This window comes from Eptesicus fuscus, chromosome 8 (genome assembly GCF_027574615.1).
Source record: "Eptesicus fuscus isolate TK198812 chromosome 8, DD_ASM_mEF_20220401, whole genome shotgun sequence".
In the NCBI taxonomy this organism is placed as follows: domain Eukaryota; kingdom Metazoa; phylum Chordata; class Mammalia; order Chiroptera; family Vespertilionidae; genus Eptesicus; species Eptesicus fuscus.
Window position 1 is genome coordinate 62,811,192 of NC_072480.1, and position 22,301 is coordinate 62,833,492.

The 22,301-nt window shown below is 40.5% G+C and overlaps 1 protein-coding gene across 1 annotated transcript in view; it reads left to right on the forward strand.

Annotated features, from left to right (window-relative positions):
- Window positions 1-10,217, forward strand: part of RAP2A (RAP2A, member of RAS oncogene family) — a 29,337-nt gene extending 19,120 nt beyond the window's left edge. The window contains exon 2 of the mRNA XM_008143984.3: window positions 6,424-10,217. Coding sequence (XP_008142206.1) covers window positions 6,424-6,661 — 238 coding nt within the window. The 3' untranslated portion in view covers window positions 6,662-10,217. The remainder of the gene's footprint in view (window positions 1-6,423) is intronic.
- Window positions 10,218-22,301: the final 12,084 nt, after the last annotated feature.

A 22,301-nucleotide genomic window follows, 5' to 3' on the forward strand; every position in this document is an offset into this window, starting at 1 on the left:
TTGAACCTGTGCCCAACAGCCCCTTTGCTGATCTACATTTTCTTTTTCCCATTGCACTTAACACCTTGCAGTAAACCTATAATTTACTGTTGACTAGAGGCCCGGTGCACAAAATTCGGGTAGGGTCCCTAGGCCTGGCCGGCGATCAGGGCTGATCGGGGCCTTCCTTCCCCATCTGCCGGCTGCTGGCCAGGGCCTTTCTTCGTTCCATGCCGCCCCCTGGTGGTCAGCACACGTCATAGTGAGCGGTCGAACTCCCGGTTGGTCAAACTCCTGAGGGGACAATTTGCATACAGTAGGTCCTCAGGTTATGTTGGACATCCGTTCCTATGGCATGATGTAACGCGATTTTCGCCATAAGTCGGAACCCACCTACATAAGCACCTATGTCACTCACATGGAGCACACACACAGCAGTAATGAAGTGAAACAGTAAAAAAAATTTAAAAGATAACAATTCCTGACCTTTACTTGTGGTAAATAAATAATAAAAAACATAAAGCACATATGTACATACGTCAAAATGACAGAACTTTTTTTTTTTTTTTATATAAATACTGTAAATGGGAGATGGCGACATAACCATGAAACGACGTACGTCGAGTCCGACGTAACCTGAGGACTGCCTGTATTGGCCTTTTATTATATAGGATGTCTGTCTCCTCTGCTAGACTATCATTATTTGAGAGCAGATATCTTTGTTTTATTCATTGATGTATCTGTAGGTGCCTACTATAGTATCTAGCACATAGTAGTGTCTTATCAAATAAGTTTGCATTAAATGGATGAATAAATATATGATACACGATTGTTTATTACTAGTTACTTATGCAGCGACAGGCCGTTTTCAATAGAGCCTTCAGTATTCACATAGTTAAAACCATCCCACGTTTTTGTGTTTGAACAGTATTGTCAGTGAAATAGAACTGCGTTGGTCCTGAGTACTTTCTGCCTGTGAGTCAGCATGTTGGCTGTAGCTGCTTTGGTTGGAGTCAAAAATCTCTGCTGCTTGGTGTCCTGGCCCCACGGAATCTGTTGAGGTTTTCTCCTTACCTTTTGGCCTTCCTCCTGATGTGCACTTTCCTATCTCTTGTAAAGATCGGCCTGTTAGGTGTTGTTCTTAGAGCAGAAGCTCTGAGCAAATACTCTGGTATGTGTTGATTACAGGAGTGACCCACTATGTCTTTTCTGATATTTAACTTCAGAGCTAAAGACCATCTTAGAAATTCTGTAGTCCAATTCATTTTAAAGTTCAAGAAACTGAAGAACCAAGAAATTAAGTTAATTTTCTAAATTCACAAAACTAGCTAGAAGCAGTTCTGTGACTGGAATACTTCGTCTGGGTGTTTTGCTGCTGCTGTTTGTTTTCTGGCTTTCTATTTTTATTTATTTTTTATTAATATTTTTTACATTTTTTTATTGAGGTGGCATTGGTTAATAAAACCATACAGGTTTCAAGTATGTACCTCTACAACACATCATCTGCATAATGTACTGTGTGCTCACCACCCAAAGTCTTTTCTGCCACCATTTTATTCCCTTTTGCCCTCTTCAGACCTCCCCCAACCCCTTGCCCTGTGGCAATCACCATACTGTTGTCTGTGTCTGTTTTTTTTTGTTTGTCTGTTTGTTTTTGCTTAATCCTTTCACCTTTTTAAGCCAGTCCCTCAACACCCCTCCCCTCTGACAGCTGTCAGTCTGTTCTCTATCTATGAGTCTGTTTCTATTTTGTTTGTCAGTTTATTTTGTTCATTAGATTCCACAAATAAGTGAAATCATGTGGCATTTGTCTTTCTTTGACTGGCTTATTTCACTAAGCATTCTACTCTCCAGGTCCATCCAGGCTGTCGCAAAAGGCAAGATTGTGTTCTTTTTTATGGCCAAGTTGTATTTATTCCATTGTGTTACTGTACCAAAGCTTTTTTATCCACTCATCTACTGATGGACACTTGGGCTGCTTTTAAATCTTGGCTGTTGTAAATAACGCTGCAGTAAACATAGGAGTGCATATATTCTTTCAGGTTAGTGTTTGTTTTTTAATACACCACATTTCTACAGCAGAGAGCAAAACCAGTTTCCTCATGCCCTCTTCTATTCTGTCAACACAACTCTTTGCTTTTTCCCTTCTCCTCACTCATCTTCTTAAGGAGGGTCCAGGTTTCTCCAAATCTTATTTCCAGATATAGGACCTATTCTATCATCCCAACCTAAAGCCGCCTAACCCTTCCCCACAGGTGTCTGTATTTGGGGGAGGCAGTTCCCCTTTTCTAGTTCCTCATTACTGTGATACTCAGCTTGGGGACCGGAGGAGGGCTAGACTGACATCAGGCAGCTGCTGTACTCCGTTTGACTCCTTCCCTTTCTCTTTGCCTGTCTGACCGCACCGCACCAGCACCCTGACTCGGCTCACCTCTCCTCAGGAGCTCTTCACCTCCCTTGATTAGTATCTCCTGCGTCTTAACTTACCGAAGCTGTGGTCTCAGTGTGCAGAAGGGGAAAGAAACACCACACTACATTTATCTAGTACTTTTTTCCTACATTATCTCCTTTGACCTTTTCAGAAACCTTTTTGTGTTAAGTGGGAACAGATATTCTTGTTTCCTTTTTTACTGACAAGGAAGTGAAATACAGATGAGTAGAGTAAATGATTCGCTCTGTCTTTCAGCCTCTGCGTGGCTGGACTGGAAACTGAGCCTCCAAATCCTAGTTTATATCTTTTCTACAGTCTCCTATTTTAGGGTTGACAGAGAGACTAAAATGTATCGCTGATCGGTATTACGAAATGCATATGATGCCTTTTCTTCCTGAAGATCTTATTCAGTCTTTGAAAGTATTCTGAGAATGTGACTCTGAGTTTCTATAGCTTCTTGGTTTTAAACCAGACCTCGGAGAGGAGGGGCTCTCTCTGAAGCATGCCCACGCCTTTCTTCCCTCTCAGGCGTACAACTTTACTTTTCTCTCCTAAACTCTTAAGTATCTCCACGAGACTGCAACCACAGGAGCAGCAGGCAGTGGCAGTTCGTCCCAGGCTAACCCCTGAACCTGCCTGCAATGCACCCTTTTCTCTGATTTTTCAGTGCACTAACAGCAGCCCCGCCTTGGCTCACTTCTGTTACTGTGACTGTTACTTCTCAGTGAGTCCACACTGCCCTGTGTGGCTCACTTCTTTGTTTCTAGAGGGTCAAAGCAGCCCTGCCTGGGCTCTCGCCTGTTGCTTCTTCTATCTTAAGCCCTTCCTTTGTTTCACTGTCCCCAGCTTTAATAAACGTACTCTCAAAATCAGAAGGGAAAATAAGACCACTGAGTTTGGCTAGTGATCTAATGGACAGGTTAGGTTCTGATACTGACTAAATTGCCATCTTTATTTAACAATTATTAAATGTTATTAAATGTAGACCTATGTTTGCAGTATTTTGTTGCCCTTTTGAGAATCTGTTGGTAATATTTATTCAGAGTCTTCATTCAAACAGTATGCCAATTCACAAGTTTTGAAAAATCTACGTATTTTTAGTTTTTAATTAAAAATGTAAGTAATATTTTTACGTATAATACTCTTTTGAAACTAAGAAGTATTTGTTACAATATTTACCACTTAACTAATAATATAAAGTGATGTTTTATCACTTTTTTATTATTACAAATTGTAAACAGATTGAAATTAATTTTGAACTTAAATTCAACCAGTTTTACTGAATTGTATTAATGTTTATTTTACTTCACTGCCAAACAAAGCATTCTAGAGCATACTGTAATATATATATATATGTGTGTGTGTGTGTGTGTGTATATAGTCTCATAAGAAAAAGAAAATGCAGTTATATCTTTGCAAGTGAAACAGATTAGGAACTGACATTGTCCTAACACTATAGGCAGTGTTTGCTCCCCACAGAGCTTCTCTGTACAGCAGGTCAAGAAGGCTTGTGTGTGAAGCAGCTGATGTATAGGTTTTTAATGCAGCTTCGTTCTCATTGCCATTTGTCCACCCAGAGGCCAAGGATACACATAATTGATGCTGTACGAGTCCTGGATGTGGAAAACCCTTGTGTCCTGTGTTCAGAGGTCTCTGTGTGACCTGAGGCCAGCAAGCATAGGCACAGTTGGTATACAGTACATTCATATAAAGCTCTTTGATATAAATTTTCCAAACCCATTTCCTGCAAGATGGTAATATCCAAATTCTAGCTTTTACTGTGGATATTGTTCTCCCCACTCATTTTAAAGTTGTTTTTATATTTCAGATTGCTAAATGGCACACTGCCTAGAATATGCCCTCATATTGAGACCACTCAAGGTTTGATCTAGTGCCAAAGGAAGAAAAAGAGATTCTGTTGGGAATATAGTTTCCTTTATATGTTAGGGTGAGTGAGAGAACCATCTTGAAAGGATGATGAAATTGTAGAAGTATTGTCGCTAACATTCCTGCCTATTTTTCCTGAATGATAAAGATTCTGTATGACTCCTGCCTCAGTAAAGTCTTGGCTATGTAGTTTTCTCTTCTGACAGATTAGCTGTGTCCTGTCACATTTGTTATCACTTGTGTGCAGTTTTGCAGATTACTTCTTTTATAAATTAGAGATGCATGCTGCTTAAGGGAAAGTACACACACACACACACACCCACCCCCACACACACACAATGGTTTATATTGCAATCACAGAAGCTTTTAAAATGATGTTTAAAGTAAAATTGTTATACAGTGAATAACCATTGTAGAAAGAATCATCTTTAGGTTCCAAAGTGATTTAGGGTCTTTTTGCTTTGTTCTTTTCATATCATTTGTTATCTTTATTAGTTTAGCTTTTACCAGACATGTTCATTCCGAGACACCTTACCTTAGTCTATAACAAAAATACCATAGACTGGGTGGTTTAAACAATAGAAATCTATTTCTCACAGTTCTGGATGCTGGAAAGTCCAAGATCAAAGCTCTGGTAGATTCAGTGTCTAGTGAGGGCTCACTTCCCTAGTTCACAGACTATTATCTTTCTGCTATGTCCTCACTTGGCTGTAGGGGCAAGGGAGTCTCTTATCCTACCTAATAAAAGAGCAATATGCAAATTGACCGCACCTTTGCTATGCCTAAGCCACGCCCACCAGCCAATCAGGGCGAGTATGCAAATTAACCCAACCAAGATGGCGGTTAATTTGCATATCAAGACAGCGTAGGAAGAAGCCAAGCGCTGCAGAAGGGAGCAAAGCTGCAGAGAAGCAAGCAGGTGGGGCTGGTGGAGAAGGGAGGAGTTCAGGCGGGGCCGGCTGACAGAGAAGGGAGGCAAGCAGGCGGGGTGAGGGAGAGCGCAGCAGGAAGCCCTATTGCAGGAATCTTCCTGCAAGGGGCTACTAGTTAGTATATAAGGGCACTAATCCCATTCATGAGGGCTTTACCCTCATGACCTAATGACCTCCCAACAGCCTGACCTCCTAAATACCATTACATTGGGAATTAGATTTCAGAATATGAATGGGGTGGGGGAGGCATACACACACATTCAATTTCTAGCACACCTATTCTAGTTAGGAAGGAAAAGAAGAGATAATATCAAATTGAAATGCTTAATCCTTGTCAGGCTGAAAAGAATCATAATTATCTTTCAACTAGCTAAACAATAAAAGTATAATATGCTAACTAGATGGGACAGCTGAACGACCTTCCAGATGTCCTTCTGGACAACCTTCTGGACAAAGCCGGGGCTGCGAGGGCCGAGCCCCCGAATTTCATGCATCGGGCCTCTAGTCTATAATAATAAAAGCGTAATATGCTAATTAGACCGGACAGCCAAACAGCGGAACAACTGTCTGAACGACCTTCCGGACGAAGCCGGGCTGCGAGGGCCGAGGCAGTCGCTGCAGCTGCGAGGGCCAAGCCCCTTGCACGAATTTCATGCATCAGGCCTCTAGTAGTTTTATAAAGGGATAGAGTGTAGCTTCTTTTGAAGGTTTTTCATCCTAATGATTTCTACGAGCTTTTTTCTTATTTTGGAACTATTAGAACATGATCGATTTTGTATATTACAGAGAATAGTAAAATGCTGACAATTATAAATTGTTTTCTCAAGTATATTACCTCATCAAATGAAATGTTAAAAAATATTGAGAAAGCATCTCTTATAATGAAAAAAAGTGTAAATCCATCTAAGAAGATTTATTCTGAGAATAATTTGCCAGGTATATCTGGAAAGGTAAATTGATTTTAAAGGGTGTGTAATTAATTAATTAAAAGACATCATTTTAAAAAACCTGTATATGATTCACTATGGGAGCCTCAGCTGAATGCCCTGAGGTAGATATCTGTCAAGCCAGTGGGCAAATAATTTTTCATGCAACAAAAGAGAATATTTGAAGTAGAATATAGAGAAAATACGTTTTACCTGAAGTTTGTGCTAACTTTTACAATACATGTGTGTTTTGTTTATTCTCTCCTAGGTATGAGAAAGTGCCAGTCATCTTGGTTGGGAACAAAGTGGACCTGGAAAGTGAGAGAGAAGTGTCATCCAGTGAAGGCAGAGCCCTTGCTGAAGAGTGGGGCTGCCCCTTTATGGAGACTTCTGCTAAGAGCAAAACAATGGTGGACGAACTCTTCGCAGAAATTGTGAGGCAAATGAACTATGCTGCGCAGCCTGACAAAGATGACCCGTGCTGTTCTGCATGTAACATACAATAGCATTCAGAAATGCCTATCCTGGACAGGCTCTGCCCAGTATCATAGGCGATACAAGCCTCGTCTGCCCGACTGCAGAGTTTGCAGGATGTGTGGTGTGCATCTACGGTGAAATAGCAGCCCTCATTCAGAATTCAGCAGTGATTGTCCATTGATATCTCTGAGTAACATTTGGGTTCAGTAACTCCAGTTTCCACCGTTGTCCTCAGTCTCCTACATGCACCTGCAACTTTGAGGCCTAGCCAATCGATCTACAGGGTGATCTCCGTTGAAAGCAATGATGGCATTGTCGCTGAGTTGACCGAAGCAACTATTGTATAAATTAAAAGTAATCATGAGAGAGAAACCGGAAGAATTCCTATGACCACTACAATTAAAATATTTTATCTTCTGTAAAAAAAAAAAAATAAGTAAAGGAGAAATATTTTCCTACAAGAGTACTGAATTTCAGGAATTGAGATAGTGCTTCTAATCAATGTATTCTGTCAAGTAAGATAACAGCTGACCTGCCAACAGCATTACAGGGAGAGATTCTTTGCTCAACTGACACATTTCTGTTTTTCAAAATTGATGCTTAATTGTAGATGTTATCCTAATTTGTGACACAGTACTAACTCATGCATCAGTCCTTGCTAGAGCAAAAGTCAAAACAGGTTGTGAAAACATACAATCTCGCTTTAGAAGTGTAAAGTCACCTGCTTTGCCACAGAAAATGGAGGCTCTTACAAGGGTTTGATCTGAATTAAAACCCCAGACCCACCCTCTGGTAATCAAGCAGATAATGGTTTTTATTACATTATTGAACAAGAAGGAAACAACTGTGATGCAAAGAGACTGCGCAGCCTTACTAACAAGAAGCGTTCTAGTGGTAGCCGAACTAGTACCATCATGTAAGGAAAATGAAGCCATGTTGCATCCACATGTTCCCGTTTGCAGAAACCTCACAGGACAGTACAAGTATTTTGCATTTTTATGTTTGTTAAAGCAGCAAATTCCTTCTTGCCTTTAAGGGCTATGGTTGTGGTGTGATTCTTGGTTAAACTGCTTTCCAAATCAAGTTGGCTTGTAGCAGAGCTTTATTGCAGGCATTTAAAAAGATTGAATAACCATGTGAAATAATTTGGGCTTAAGAGTAGAACATAAATTATAAAGTGGAAGGTAAGAGACCAAAAAAAAAAATCTTTTATCTTTAATATTTCTGGAGAATTATATAAAAATTTTCCTATAACAATTTTGCCCTGATTACTGAAGTGGCAAATAAAGCTAGAGAATATTTTGTTTTGAAAAGGTGCTCAAGCTTCAACATTTCTGGTTTGCATAGCCGTGAAGTATTTATCGTTTGCATGACTAATGGCACAGGAAAAACCTATACAGTCAAGCATAGGAAGGGTTTTTACCGAACCTCAGAGTTATAAATGCTGAAGAGAGTACCTTAAGCTCATTCGCAAGGTAAATTTGGCCTTCGGAACTGCAATATCGCTGAGCCTGTGGTCTACATACCTCCCCACATTTTGTTGTTTCACACTCTTGTGCAAGTAACCTCTGGTCTTACGTGTGTAACTGAGAGAATAGTGTATGTTGTGTGTGCATGTGTGTTTATCGTTCCTAAGAATTTGGCACAAGTCAGAGATGATTGCCTATACTGAGAATCCGTGCTGCAGAATATAATGTATCAAAAACATCTTTTTCTTTTAAATTATTTACGTGTTTGTTAAACATCATTGAAATCATTGGTAGCCCCCAGTGTTTAGTAAACTGGCATTAAGCTTAAAGGATAGAAAAAAGGCGGATAGTGACTGCTTATAGACAAGAAAACAAGTGTGTGGGTAAAACCAGGCCAGGGTTGTTAAGTCTTTGAATTATGAATGTCTCCATTCTTCAGTATAGATTTTTTTTTAGAAACCCCCATTCTGAAGCACCTTGTTTATAGGACAAAACATTCTAACCAATTTCATTGAAACCAATTTCATTGTGTAAAAGAGTTGATTTGACTCAACCTGTAAAGAAATCAAAGGTTTAAGAAGTGTGATTTCTCTACTGAAATGTAAACATTTGTTAGTGAATTGGTTGAGTTCTGAAGCCTCTAACTTCTCAGAATGATAGAATTTCACATTTAACAGCAATTTATGACAACTAAGATTCCATATTAGAAACATCTATAAAGATTCTGCAGTTTTACCTAATGGATTGCTATGCAGATAAGAAAAATAAGTTTAATAATATGAAAGGTATGGCAAAATGTAAGGTGAAAAGATTATTTAAAAACTGGGGTTTTAGTTAGAAGTGTTCATGTCAGACAGTAAGGTGGCTTTCACTGTAACGATGTTAATAGTAACTGACTTGGCTGCCTGATGACAGTGTTGCCTACGTACTTGGTGACACAACGTCAGCGGCGATATCCAGAAAGGTGGAAACCCTCGTGTGCTCGTACTGTCGGTATTTCATCTGGTATGAATATAACTCAGCTTGAATGAATGTGTTTGTTGAGATGTTAATAAAAAGCTTAAGAACAGGAGGTTTAAATTTGTTGGCACATGAAATAATAGTGGCTACAGAGAAAAGTTGGTGACCTTGTGTCACTATTATTTTATGCCCTGATCAGACTAGCAACTAGATAAGTGGAAGTTTTTCTAACATGCCTTAAAAATATTATGGTTTGATCCAAAGACCCACTTTTTTTTTTTTTTTTAGGTATTATAAGTTTTGTTGGTTTTGTTTTGTCTTGTTTTACTTTTATACAAAGGCAGCATTTGTTAAGTTTTTTGTATTGTTTTAGGTTGCAGCTTTTTTTGGTTCTTTTAAGCTGTGATAGTGACGGTAACTGATGCTTTTCATTTTGTTCAACTTACACAAAACAAGCCAGCATCTGATCAAAAGTATTACATAAAATCTTCCTTACACTATTGAAAGGTGCTTTGATGATTTTCTCCTTTGGTTCGTAGAATTAGGACCGAGCGTGACTCTACTACAGTTGCCATCACTTTTCTGTGATAAAACTACTGATATTTGCTTTTCTATATAAAAAATGTTGCCTAAGGATGTCTGCTATTTGTTTTCAAGAGTTGTCCAGTGGGAATGTTGTCTGTTTATGTGTCAGTATGAAAGTGCTTATTTTGTTTGTTGCTGTTGGTTTTTGTTTTGTTTTTTAGTTTTTTGTTCTTCTCAGTAGTCCTGTGTTAGCACTGGGTAAGCTTTAAATGTCTCCTTAGCCAATCAAATCTTAAAGACTATGGGGGTCTTTTCTTTTTTTAATTAACATGTCATTGTGCATCTATTAAATCTTGATCAGGGTTTCAAGAATGACTGCAGTGGATTTTGGAAACAGACTTATCATTATTGTTTTGGGGTTTCCCAGAGATAAATATAGTTCACAGTTAATTGTTGAGCTCTAATACAACTGACCATTTAAAATTTAACAACAGTTTATTGTTTTGTAACAATGTCAGTTGTTAAACCTTGACATTTCAATTAAAACATGAATTGTAGTTACAACTCAATGCAAATTCAACAGTTGTATTTGGAGTTAAATTATTTTAACAAATAAATTTATTTAATGAAATTTTCTCTGGATTTTATTTGGTTTTGTACATGTTCATGATTGAAATGTATTTGCCAACAACTAGAAATTGCTACCAAATGAATTTAATACTCTTCATACAGAGATATTCAAGCTGAATAAAATTGAGAATTCATCATATTAAAAGGGAGGTTAGGAGATAATTTTCATACCCTTTATAAAAAAGTAACACAAGATTTAAAAATCAGTAATCACAAATACATATAAACTTATCTCCTAAATAGTTTTATACATATTTTATTTTCATTTTCTGCCCACAAATTTATTCAACACAAAATAATGCTATCTGGCTAATTTGAAGTCTCAATGCTAATCTTAACAGAATTGTTCTAGGCAACATTAATTAGCAGTTGTTTTATGGTCCTGCTAGTATCACCAAAACGCATCAGTGTCCTTCCAGTGATGGCTTGGAGCTATCTTTCTGGTCTTGGGGAGTTTGAGGTGCCAGAAGCTGGAGGTAGCTGCTCTGCAGAGCTGGCGGACCTGCCTGTTCTACATGGGGCCCTGTGAATGTTGACAGATGCTGTTAATTATATACAGCTTCAGCTGCTCTGATAAGGAGCCCATTCATTCCCAAGCCAATTTAAACTATGCCTTTTGGTTATGTTGCCTTCAATCTCTGTTGAAATCCCCTGGCAACATTCCACCAGTGTAGAAGCTCTATTGTTTTAGGATATAAGAATAATTTGAATGAAGATAACAGAGGTACTGTCCACAGAACCTCAAATATTTAAAGGAAAATGTGCCTATGTTTTAGCACCATAGATAATTATCTGCTGGTTAGCTTTCTTTATATTCTCATTGGAAGAATTTGTAAAGTATTTAAATTAATCAAATTCTCATTTCAATTGGAAGAATTTCTTTGTGACAAAAAAAAAAATAGTATTTTGAAATTCTCCCAAGTTACACAGTTTATTGGTCGTTAGAGGTCCATGAGTGGACATACAAGTAGCTGAAGAAATAAGGTGCCACCCAATTTGGAGCCCATCTGACCTCTGGGACCTTTCTTAATTTCAAATATCCCTGTTTCCATATAAATACTAATAAGACGTAGTGGCACTTCATTGGTTAAATGGGTTTGCTTTTGTTTTTCTGGTGTTTGTTTGGTTTAAATCTTCTATGGTATTAGGTTCTTAAAGATCTGTCGCTCTTCCAGGTGTAAGGTGATGTGTTATTTCTTGTGATATTTTCTTAGAACTACTCTTCATGTTAGTGTCTAAGAATTCCTCCAAGTCTTATTAGTGGAGAAGAAGGGAGAAGACTATCTACTTAAAAGATCAAATACAAACACCTTTTTAAGTACACACAAATTAGGAAAAAGGAAGCTAAAGAAATAATACTTGGATTAGGGGAATTTTTTATAAGCTTCTCCCATTTCAAAAACTCAAAAGTATCAGCCCCAACCAGTTTGGCTCAGGCCCTCAGACTGAAGGGTCCCAGGTTCGATTCCAGTCAAGGGCATGTACCTAGGTTTCAGGCTTGATCATCAGTGAGGGTGCGGGAGGCAACCAATTGATGTGTCTCTCTCACATCGATGTCTCTCTCTGTCTCTCCCCCTCCTTTCCACTCTCTAAAAATCAATGGGAAAAATATCCTCAGGTGAGGATTAACAAAAACAAAAAAACTCAAAAATATCATATTTCATTGCTTTATCATATGATTACAGTTTTACAATGACAGCATTTGGGATATAACAGATTTTTATCTTTAAAAAATTAGATATTAGTGAAAGATACAAAGAATAAAAGGAAAAGCCATCCAATTCCCTAATCCACAAAAACAAAACATATTAACATTTGTAAATTGTTCCAAACATATTTCTATGCAGACACACACAGACATAGGTAGAAGGATGAATAACTCCATGCTACTCATGAGAAACTGGCTATAAAACAAATCATCCAAGGTCACTTGACTAATAAAGTGGCAGAGTTAAGTTGCAGACCCAAGCTTCTAACTTGAAATCTTTTCCTCACTGTTAATTCTTTTAGTGAAATGATTTCCACTTAACCAGGCTCATTCAGCTATTATTCATTGAGGGTTACACCTACATTTAACATGATGCAGCAATACACAAATAGGAAATACATAATCCCGATACACAGCTTAGTTCTGGCTGCTATAACAAAATACCATAGCCTGGGTAGCTTATCCAACAAACATTTATTTCTCACACTTCTGGAGGCTGGGAAGTCTATGATTGAGAAGGATATATGTGGCCCGGCCGGTGTGGCTTGGTGTTTGAGCATCCACCAAGAACCAGGAGAACACGGTTCAATTCCAGGTCAGGGCTCATGCCTTAGTTGTGTGCTCGATCCCCAGTGGGGAGTGTGCAGGAGGCAGCCAATCAATGATTCTCTCTCATCATTGATGTTTCTATCTCTCTTCCTTTCCCTTCCTCTCTGAAATCAATAAAAATATATTTTTTTAAAGTGACAAGATCTGGGGTCTGGTTAGGGCCCATCTCCAGGTTGCAGACTGCCGACTTCTCACTGTAACCTCATTTGGTGGAAGAGAGAAGGCAGGTCTCTGAGGTCTCTTTAATGATGACACTAACCCCATGTGGGGGCCCCACCCTCATGCCTAGTCACTTCCCAATACCATCACACTGGGGATTAGGTGTCCAGGTATGAATTTTGAGGGGATTCAACCATTCAGTCTATACTAGTATAGTGCTCTAGTCTTGTCCCCTTGCCTTTCCCTTTACCTCAAGTAGATACAAACTAGCCCTACTGGCAAGAAATAATTCATTTGTACCTTTTCTACTTCTGCCTACCAGTACTCCAGTAACGCAGGCCAAGCCGGAGTCCTGGGCACAGCGCACAGAGGCTGCTGCTGGCTCAGTTCTCTCAACAGCCAGCATGACCAACCTGAGCTCTTCCATTCTGAGAACTTGAGGCATCTGGATGCTGGAGGGTGGGGGTGGATGGCAATGCAACAGAGCTCCAGGGCTCCGCTGTTATAGGATGTGTCTGCTTCCTAAGGAAGTGTTCAGGCTAACAATGGGAGCTGCAAGGGGCCAGCTCCTGGAGGGTGGACAGCGGGGCACTGAGCTAGTTTGGGGACAGTAGCAAAGCTGAGGGGGTCAGAGGGATTTATATATCAGATACTACACTGAAGAATAAACCCTGGGTCCATGCCTACAGTTAAAAATTAGACATATTTATTTATTTTTATTTGTTAATCCTCATCCGAGAATGTTTTTCCATTAATTTTTAGAGAGAGTGAGAGGGAGGGAGGAGGAGGAGAGAGAGAAACATTGATTGGTTGCCTCCCACATGCACCTCCGACTAGGGTACGGGATCGAGCCTGCAACCCAGGTATGTGCCCTTGACCAGGAATCAAACCCAGGACCCTTTAGTCCAAGGGCCAATGCTCTATCCACTGAGCCAAACCAGCTAGGGCAACATTTTTAGATTTTAGTGAGATTTTTAGTTAAAAATGTCAGGATTGGAAAGCATTTTCTAGGCTGCTCCTACAAAATGAGGGGTGATTCACATATACTTAGAGCAATTGAAATAAATCATTTTTAAGTGAGGAACACTATGAAAGCCAAGAAATTACATACTCTTAGTGGAAGGACAGAATTTCTGTAAAAAGAATCACAAAATCTGAGTAAGACAGCTAATAAAAAAGTGTGAACCAAAGTAACTGGGACTTCATTTATTTAGCCCTCAGCCATGTCTCCAGGGTAAGAAAGCGAGAAAGCCATGACCTACAGTCTGTGAGTCCGGTTCTGGAGGGAGATCTGCCATGGAACATTCTAGCACGTGGACATTCTTTATTTCTTTGGATAACTTTTCCCCCAAGTGTGTTCTGAAGAGATCTTATACCATGAGATGTTTTGCAGGACATTATTCTACAAGTCAAATAAATTTGAAAACTGCATAATACATCTCACTTCTTGGAAAAGGCCCTGAAAAAATCCACTGATGTTTCTAAAACTAACCTGACCCCAGGACACTATCTTCATGTAATACATAATAGTATGCTCTGGAGCAAAACTTGGGAAAAATTGCTGTTAGATATTTGCCTTCCAAAGCGGGCTGTAGGGACTCTGTCCAGATCTTGGGCCTGGGTCACTTGTGAAGCTGAGACTCTAGTGAGGAGAGTGAAGGATAGAGAGAGATGGCGAGCGCACTGTGGCCTCTGTCCACTTTCCTCAGACTCATACTTAACCTTTGCCCTCGGAGCTTACCTTCTTGAAAAAAGTAAGAAGAGGAAGAAGGAAAGAAAAAAGTCACGTCTAAACAATAACTGTTTTCTACCGAAATCGGTTTGGCTCAGTGGATAGAGCGTCGGCCTGCGGACTCAAGGGTCCCAGGTTCTATTCCAGGTCAAGGGCATGTACCTTGGTTGCGGGCACATCCCCAGTAGGGGGTGTGCAAGAGGCAGCTGATCGATGTTTCTCTCTCATCGATGTTTCTAACTCTCTATCCCTCTCTTTCCTCTCTGTAAAAAAAAACAATAAAATATATTATAAAAATAAATAAATAAAAATAAACAATAACTGTTTTCTCCTTAAAGCCTATAGTGGCTGGTCTTTATGTCTAATCGGTCTGGCCACCATGGCTCAGTGGTTGAGCATTGACCTATGAACCAGAAGGTCACGGTTTGATTCCCAATCAGGGCATATACCCGGATTTGCCGGTTCAATCCTCGATCATGCAGGACGCAGCTGAGCAATGATTCTGACTCATCATTGATGTTTCTATCTCTTTCTCCCTCTCCCTCTCTGAAATCAATGAAGATATATATTTTTTTTTAAGAAAAAAGAAGATATATGTCTAATCATAGGCTCACAACAGAGTGTTTTTTCTTAGGAGATAGCAGCCTGGACCTTCTCCCCACACTGTGGTACCCACCCCATTGCATTGTGACTCACCAGTGTCCTTGACCTTGGCCAATGTCAGGAAATGATGAGGGGGTACCATTAAGAAAGCACTGTCTGACATCAAGAAATCCCTGAATCTTACCCTTGATCATCCCCATATCATCCTTAAGAGAGATATAAGCTCCTGTGTACCCATGGTCACACCACACACACACACACACACACACACACACACACTCACACACACACACACACCAAGACACCAGGGTGAGGGAACAGCAATTGCTTGCTGGAGATTTCACTGTAGAGCTGCAGTGAAGAATTCTAGTGCACTGACTGTACTCCCACACACTCAGGTTGCCAAGAACCTAGAATGAGAAGCAGATCTGGTTGCCCATTAACTGATTTGGTTTATGGATTATTTTAATACGCCCATGAAATGAGATTATCTTTCTTCCTAGAGAGATTTTTCTCCCAGAGAGCCTTTGTAATAAAGAGGCAACTGATAAGACCTGGTAGTAGATACCCAGATGGGAGAAGCTGTTTTGAGGAGCATGAAACCTGGAATGTCCCTCTCCTCCCCCACCAGAGCTTCTTTCTGCTGCAGGAACCCTGTCAATGAGCTAGTCAGGACTAGTAACTCCACTATCTCTGAAATGTGACCATAGGTCACTGTAGCACCTTAACCAAATTTAGTCTACAAACCAGTTTATCTGTAATTTACACTAATAAAAGAAAAAGATGCAAATTGACCATACCTTCACGACACCCATCAGCCAATCAGGAGTGAGTATGCAAATTAACCCAACAAAGATGACAGGTTAATTTGCATACACAGGCACTGAGCAGCCAGGGGCGGGGCAGGACGCCTGCATTGTCACCATGGCAACAACACATGCGTTCCACACCCCCAGCCGCTCCGGGCCTCTGGGCAGCGTGGGAAGGCAGGAAGGAGGAAAGGCGGCTCTGGGCTGGAGTGAAGGCAGTGCTGGCAGCCAGGGTAAGGAAGGCCCATTCTTGCACGAATCTTCATGCATCTGGACTCTTGTCCTATACAATAAAAGGATATGCAAATCGACTGGTTGCTATGATATGCACTGACCACCAGGGGGCAGATGCTCAATGCAGGAGCAGCCCCCTGGTGGTCAGTGCACTCCCACAGGGGGAGTGCCACTCAGCCAGAAGTCTGGTTCATGGCTGGCGAGCACAGCAGCAGTGGCAGGAGCCTCTCCCACCTCTGCTGCAGGCGGGTGGTAAGGAGCAAGGACTTCAAGGGCCCCGGACTGTAAGAGGGATATCTGACTGCCGGCTTAGGCCTGATCCCCAGGGGAATCGGGCTTAAGCTGGCAGGCGGACACCCCCCGAGGGGTCTCGGACTGTGAGAGGGCGAAGGCCAGGCTGAGGGACACCCCCCCCCCCCCCCCCAGTGCAAGAATCATGCACCGGGCCTCTAGTGGGTTAATAAAGAGTTTACCTTTGAGGTTTGTTTTTTGTTATTTTTTAATCCTCACCTGAGGATATATTTTTAAAATTGATTTTAGAGAAAGAGGAACTAGGGAAGAGAAAGAAACATTAATTGGTTGCTTCCTGCAGGCTCCTAGACTAGGGATGGAACCCACAACCTAGGTATGTGCCCCAACCTGAAATCTAACCGGCAACCTTTTGGTGCATAGGACAATGCTCCAACCGACCGAGCCACTCAGCCAGGGCTGAGGCTTGTTTCTTTAACTGACCAACAGCAGACCTATAGTAAGATGCCCAAACCACCAACCACATCAAGAGAGAGAACATTTCTGTCACCCAGAAGGCTCCTTTGTGCTCCTTTTCAGTCAATATCCACACCCCAGAAGTAACCACTGTTCTCACTTCTATCACCAAGGGTTAGTTTCGCCAGTGCTTGAGCTTCGTATCGATCAAATCACACAGTCTGTACTCTTTTGTGTCTAGATTCTTTTGTTCAGCATAATGTCTGTGAGATTACTCATGCTATTACCTATAACAGTAGTTTGTTTTTTCTTATCGCTGTATAGTACTCCTGTGTAAAAACATACATTTATATATACAGCCTACAACTGATGAGTATTTGGGCTGCTTCCAGTTTGGGTCTATTATGAATAAAGCTGTGAACATGCTTGCAGATGGCTTTTAATGGACAGACACAATGCTCATTTCTTCTAGGTAAATAGTATGAAGGGAATTGCTAAGTCACAATAGACAATGTTCTCAAGTGGTTGAACCAGTTTACACAATACCAAGCAATGTGTGAGAACTCAGTTGTACCATGTCACAGGAGGGACTCCCTGGGGAGCAGGGTCAAAGCTCAGTGTGCAGGATGTTTATGACGGAGTGCCCTTGGGATCAACTCCTGTGGAAGGGAGTAGTAGGAAGTAAGCGTGGACAGAGGAAGTAGAGTTGCAATGCAGGCCAACAACCTGGGATTGGGGTGGGACGTGAGAATGGCCTCTCAGAATTGTCCCGCGTTGGGCCATCTGTCACTGTGACCTTGAATAAGATGCAGCCCAGGCAATCTCTGAAGGACTGGAGATGGAGGCTGTCAGCACTCTTGGCAGCGGGGGCAACAATCACTTCATTGAAAGGAGCTCCAGGCAGTGCCTCAGAGTGTCTACCACACACCCACACACAGTACCTAATGCTGTCAGTGTTTTGCATTTTAGTCATCTTGGTGGGTGTGTAGTGGTATGTCATTGTGGATTTCACTCTGTATTTCTCAAAGGTCAGTAATATTCATATGCTTATTGGCCATTGGTTATCCTCTTTTGTGAAGAACCTGTCTTTTGCCCATTGTTTAAATGGGTTGTTTGTCTTTTCCTTGTATATTGGTAGGAATTCTTTCTTTTCAATTATATTTTTCAATTGCAGTTTGCTTTCAACACTACTTTGTATTACTTACAGGTGTCTGGCATAGCAGATAGGAGACATTCATATAGGTTACAAAGTGCTCCCTCTGGTAATTCAAGTGCCCAGCTGGCACCATATATAGTTATTACATTGCTGCTAACTGTATTCCCTATGCTTTACCTTACATTGCCATGCTTATTTTGTAACTACCAATCCCATCACCTTTTGTTACCCTGTCCTCCAACACCCCCCACTTTGGCCTCCGTCAATTTGGTCTCTATATCATATGTTTGTACTTTGTTTGTTTATTTTTTTCTTTAGATTCCCATATAAGTAATGATATTATATGATTTTTTTTCCTGTCTGGCTTATTTCACTTAGCATAATATTCTCTAGGCCCATCCAAATAAAAGAAATAGTAGGATTTCTTTATATTTTCTAATCTGCATTTGTCAATATACTACCCCAGCCTAAAGCTTGCCTTTTTCCACCTTGTTGGAGTCTTTTCATAAACAGAAGTCCTTAATTTTAATGAAGTCAATGTACCAATCTTCTTTCATGATTAGCAATTTTTGTATTCTTTTAAAGAAATCTTTCCTCACTTCAGAGTTGTTCTTTTCAATCTTTATTGTTAAGATTATTACAGATGCCCCTCTTCCCACCCCCCATAGCTCCCCTCCACCCAGTTCCCACCCCGCCCCAGGCCCTCGCCACCCTACTGTCTGTGTCCATAGGTACTGCATACATGCATATAAGATCTTTGTCTAATTTCTTCCCGCACCCCCCTCACCCCCGTCCCTCTGAGAATCATCAGTCTGTTCTATTTCCATGCCCCTGATTCTGTCCTGTTCACCAGTTTATTCTGTTCATCAGATATTTTTATTCATTTGATTTTTAGATTCACTTGTTTATAGATATGTATTTGTTGTCACTTTGTTGTTCATAATTTTTTATCTTTATTTTTTTCTTCTTCTTCCTCTTCTTAAAGAATACCCTTCAGCATTTCATATAATACTGGTTTGGTGGTGATGAACTCCTTTAGCTTTTTCTTGTGAAGCTCTTTCTCTGACCTTCAATTCTAAATGATAGCTTCGCTGGGTAGCTTCGCTTGTTCTTTTTTTTAAATAATATATATATATGTTTAATTGATTTTTTAGAAAGAGAGGAAGGGAGAGAGAGAAAAAGAAATATTGATCAGTTGCCTCCGAGCTCACCCAGAACCGGGGATGGGACTCACAACCTGGGTATGTGCCCTGACCAGAAATTGAACTGGTGACCTTTCAGTGCACAGGACTATGCTCCAACCAACTGAGCCACACTGGCCAAGGCACTTTAGGATTGTTTTGGGTTTTTTTTTTACCTCTAATACCTCAATGATATGCTGAGTTGACCTTATATAAAAAATAATGGTAGAATAATTTAATCATATAAGTTTCTTGAAGAAATAGAGATACTGCTATCATCATGAATTAGTCTTTATTTCATATTATTGATGAAATTTGAAACTTTTAATTGACAAGTTTGGTTCTTGACCAGTGTTTCCCTAAATGTATGTCACCAAGTACTAAGTCTGTGTTGAATAGGAAAAAGGATTCCATGATCAAATAAGTTTGAGAAACCCCTGGTTAAACAAAATTAAGTAGGTTCTTTACTATAGAACCCCTTGGAGTCTCCAGTATCCTAATGTGCACTATGAGTTGTAAAAAAACACACAAAAACGGTAGTTGCATTCTGCCTCCAAATTATCTGGCCACAGAATGCTTTTCTCCTCAGAGCGTTTCACAGGACTGGTGTTTCATGGGTCTCTAGTTTAGTAAATATATCTAAGATAAAATTATGATGTTCAACAACAAAAAAAGGAAGTCACAAAACTGAATCCCAGAGTCCTTAGTTACATTTTTAAATAGTACTAAAATTAAGGATAACCCATTTTTATATATTTATTTGTATACCTTGCTATAGAGGGATACTAGTTAACAAATATAGAAAGAATGATAGAATCAGGAAATCGTCATTTTGCAATCCCCCATATAAAATTAAGTTTAGGCAAGGTTGCTAAGATTATTGGGTAGAAAAGTTATGAGGAAACTGGAACAATTACTTCTTTTTTTAAGTATAGTTTATTGATTTTTTTTTTTTTCAGAGAAGAAGGGAGAGGGATAGAGAGTTAGAACATCAATGAGAGAGAAACATCGATCAGCTGCCTCCTGCACACCCCCTACTGGGGATGTGCCCGCAACTAAAGCAACCAAAGTACATGCCCTTGACCGGAATCGAACCTGGGACCCTTCAGTCCACAGGCTAACACTCTATCGATTGAGCCAAACCAGTTAGGGCCTGGAACAATTACTTCTTAATTGTTAAGGGTAAGAAGTAGCTTTTCAGTGGAAAAATCTAGCTGACCCCAACTGAACCAACTTATCAAATTTAGCACCACCAGCAATGTGATCAGAATCTCTCACAGGCCTCTGCTGTGACACAGTGACAAGCCCCTCATGTCACCAATGTGGTATTCTGGCCCAGAACAGCCAACCTGAATCTACTCATGGGGAAGTGTGGGGATTCACAGGAACCCATCCCAAGACGTGCCTTGTGGTGTGCAGATAACAGGCAATGTTAGCTTCAGGCTCCGGATAAACTTCTGCTCCTCACTTTAACTACCTAGAAAAATTTGAATTATCAGATATAACTTCCTTTGACCTATCTCTAGGGCAGGGCCAACTTCTATCTACTAAAATCTATTCTTCTTATCATCCTGCAATAACCCATGAAAGCCCCTCAAGGCACCTTACCTCATCCCTAGCTCAGGGCATCTTCTATACCTCAATCCCTCTTTCTGTCTGACTCTCTCATGTATGTGGGGTTTCCATACATATATATGTATGTATTTTATTTTGTTATTTTCTCTTGCTAATCTGCCTCACACCTACTTGATTATTAGACCAGCCAGAAGAACCTTGAGGGCAGGGGAAAGTTTGTCTCTCCTCTCTTCCCCCCACCCCCCACCCCAGAATCACTCAAATCCTCATTGTGGGACATTCCACAAAAATAGGCTTGGATGCTACAAACATGTTTGTGTAGACAGACAAAACTAATGGGGTGGAGTGGGGTGCTGTTCTACATTTGAAGAAACTAACAGGCATTCTTAAGGGGGGGAAAAAAGGAAACAATGCCTCGACATTTTTCTGCCTTCTCATCCTTCACATGTACAACGTGGTTCCACAGGCAAATTTTTATTGCATGTAGAAAGTCTCAAAAGAAGGAAAATGGACCCTACCCTAAAGGGAGTGCATCACAATCTCCCTGTGGATCTCTGCAGAAAAATCTAGTCTTTCCACTGATTTGGAACATCCTTCCCCTGCAGATTGTCCTCCACTTCCTTCCTGCAGAGAATCGCTGGGTTACGTTAGGGCTTGTTCTTGAGCAGACATAATATTCATATTACTCACTGCTCAGAGAGCTGGACTTCTCATTTGTAGCTACCCTACAGCTGACCAAAGCAAACTATGAGAGCCCGGGTTCTGCTGCCCTGTGGCCAAAGCGAGAGCAAGTAAGTAATTTTGGAGTTTACCCTGTGAAACCCGAATGAAAAATGTAGGATAGATACCAATTGTTCCCTTAAGCCAGGGGTGGGAATGTCCAGCCCACAGGCCATATAAGGCCGGCAAAATCATTTGGTCTGGCCCTGCCACGGCATTAGGGGCGAGTTAATTAAATGTTTGACCACATATAGCAGGCTAGTTTTTAAGTTGATGATTTCGTATGGCCCACGAATGATGCTATAAATATCCAAATGGCCCTTGGCAGAAAAGAAGGTTCCCCACTCTGCCTTAAACCAATTCACAGTTTCATTACACTCTTCTTCCCTCCCTTCCTTCTTTCATCCTTTCCTTTTTGCCAGCAGTAGCTCCCATAGCCCAGATAGCTGAGCTTTCTCCACAGCCTAAACATGGACAATTCCTATTTAAGTCATTAACATTATTTCCTTTTAGGAATGATTTTTCATTTGGTGTGTGAATTGAACATATGTTTTTATATGTTCAAAGGAAGTAACCTCATAGGATGATTTGACCATAAATTCAGAACTGGGCAGGTCATGGTGGGTAGTGACGCCCAAGGCATACAACTTCTTTAGTAAAAGGTGTGTTGTATATATAATATTTTTATTTTTTAGAGAGAGGAAGGGAGAGGGATAGAGATATAGAAACATGAATGATGAGAGAGAATCATTGATTGGCTGCCTCCTGCACGTCCCCTACTGGGGATCAAGCTTGCAACCCAGGCATGTGCCCTGGCTGAGAATCGAACCTTGACCTCCTGGTTCATAGGTTCACAGCTGGCTGGGCTAAAAGGCTTATCTTTGCCTCAAGCAA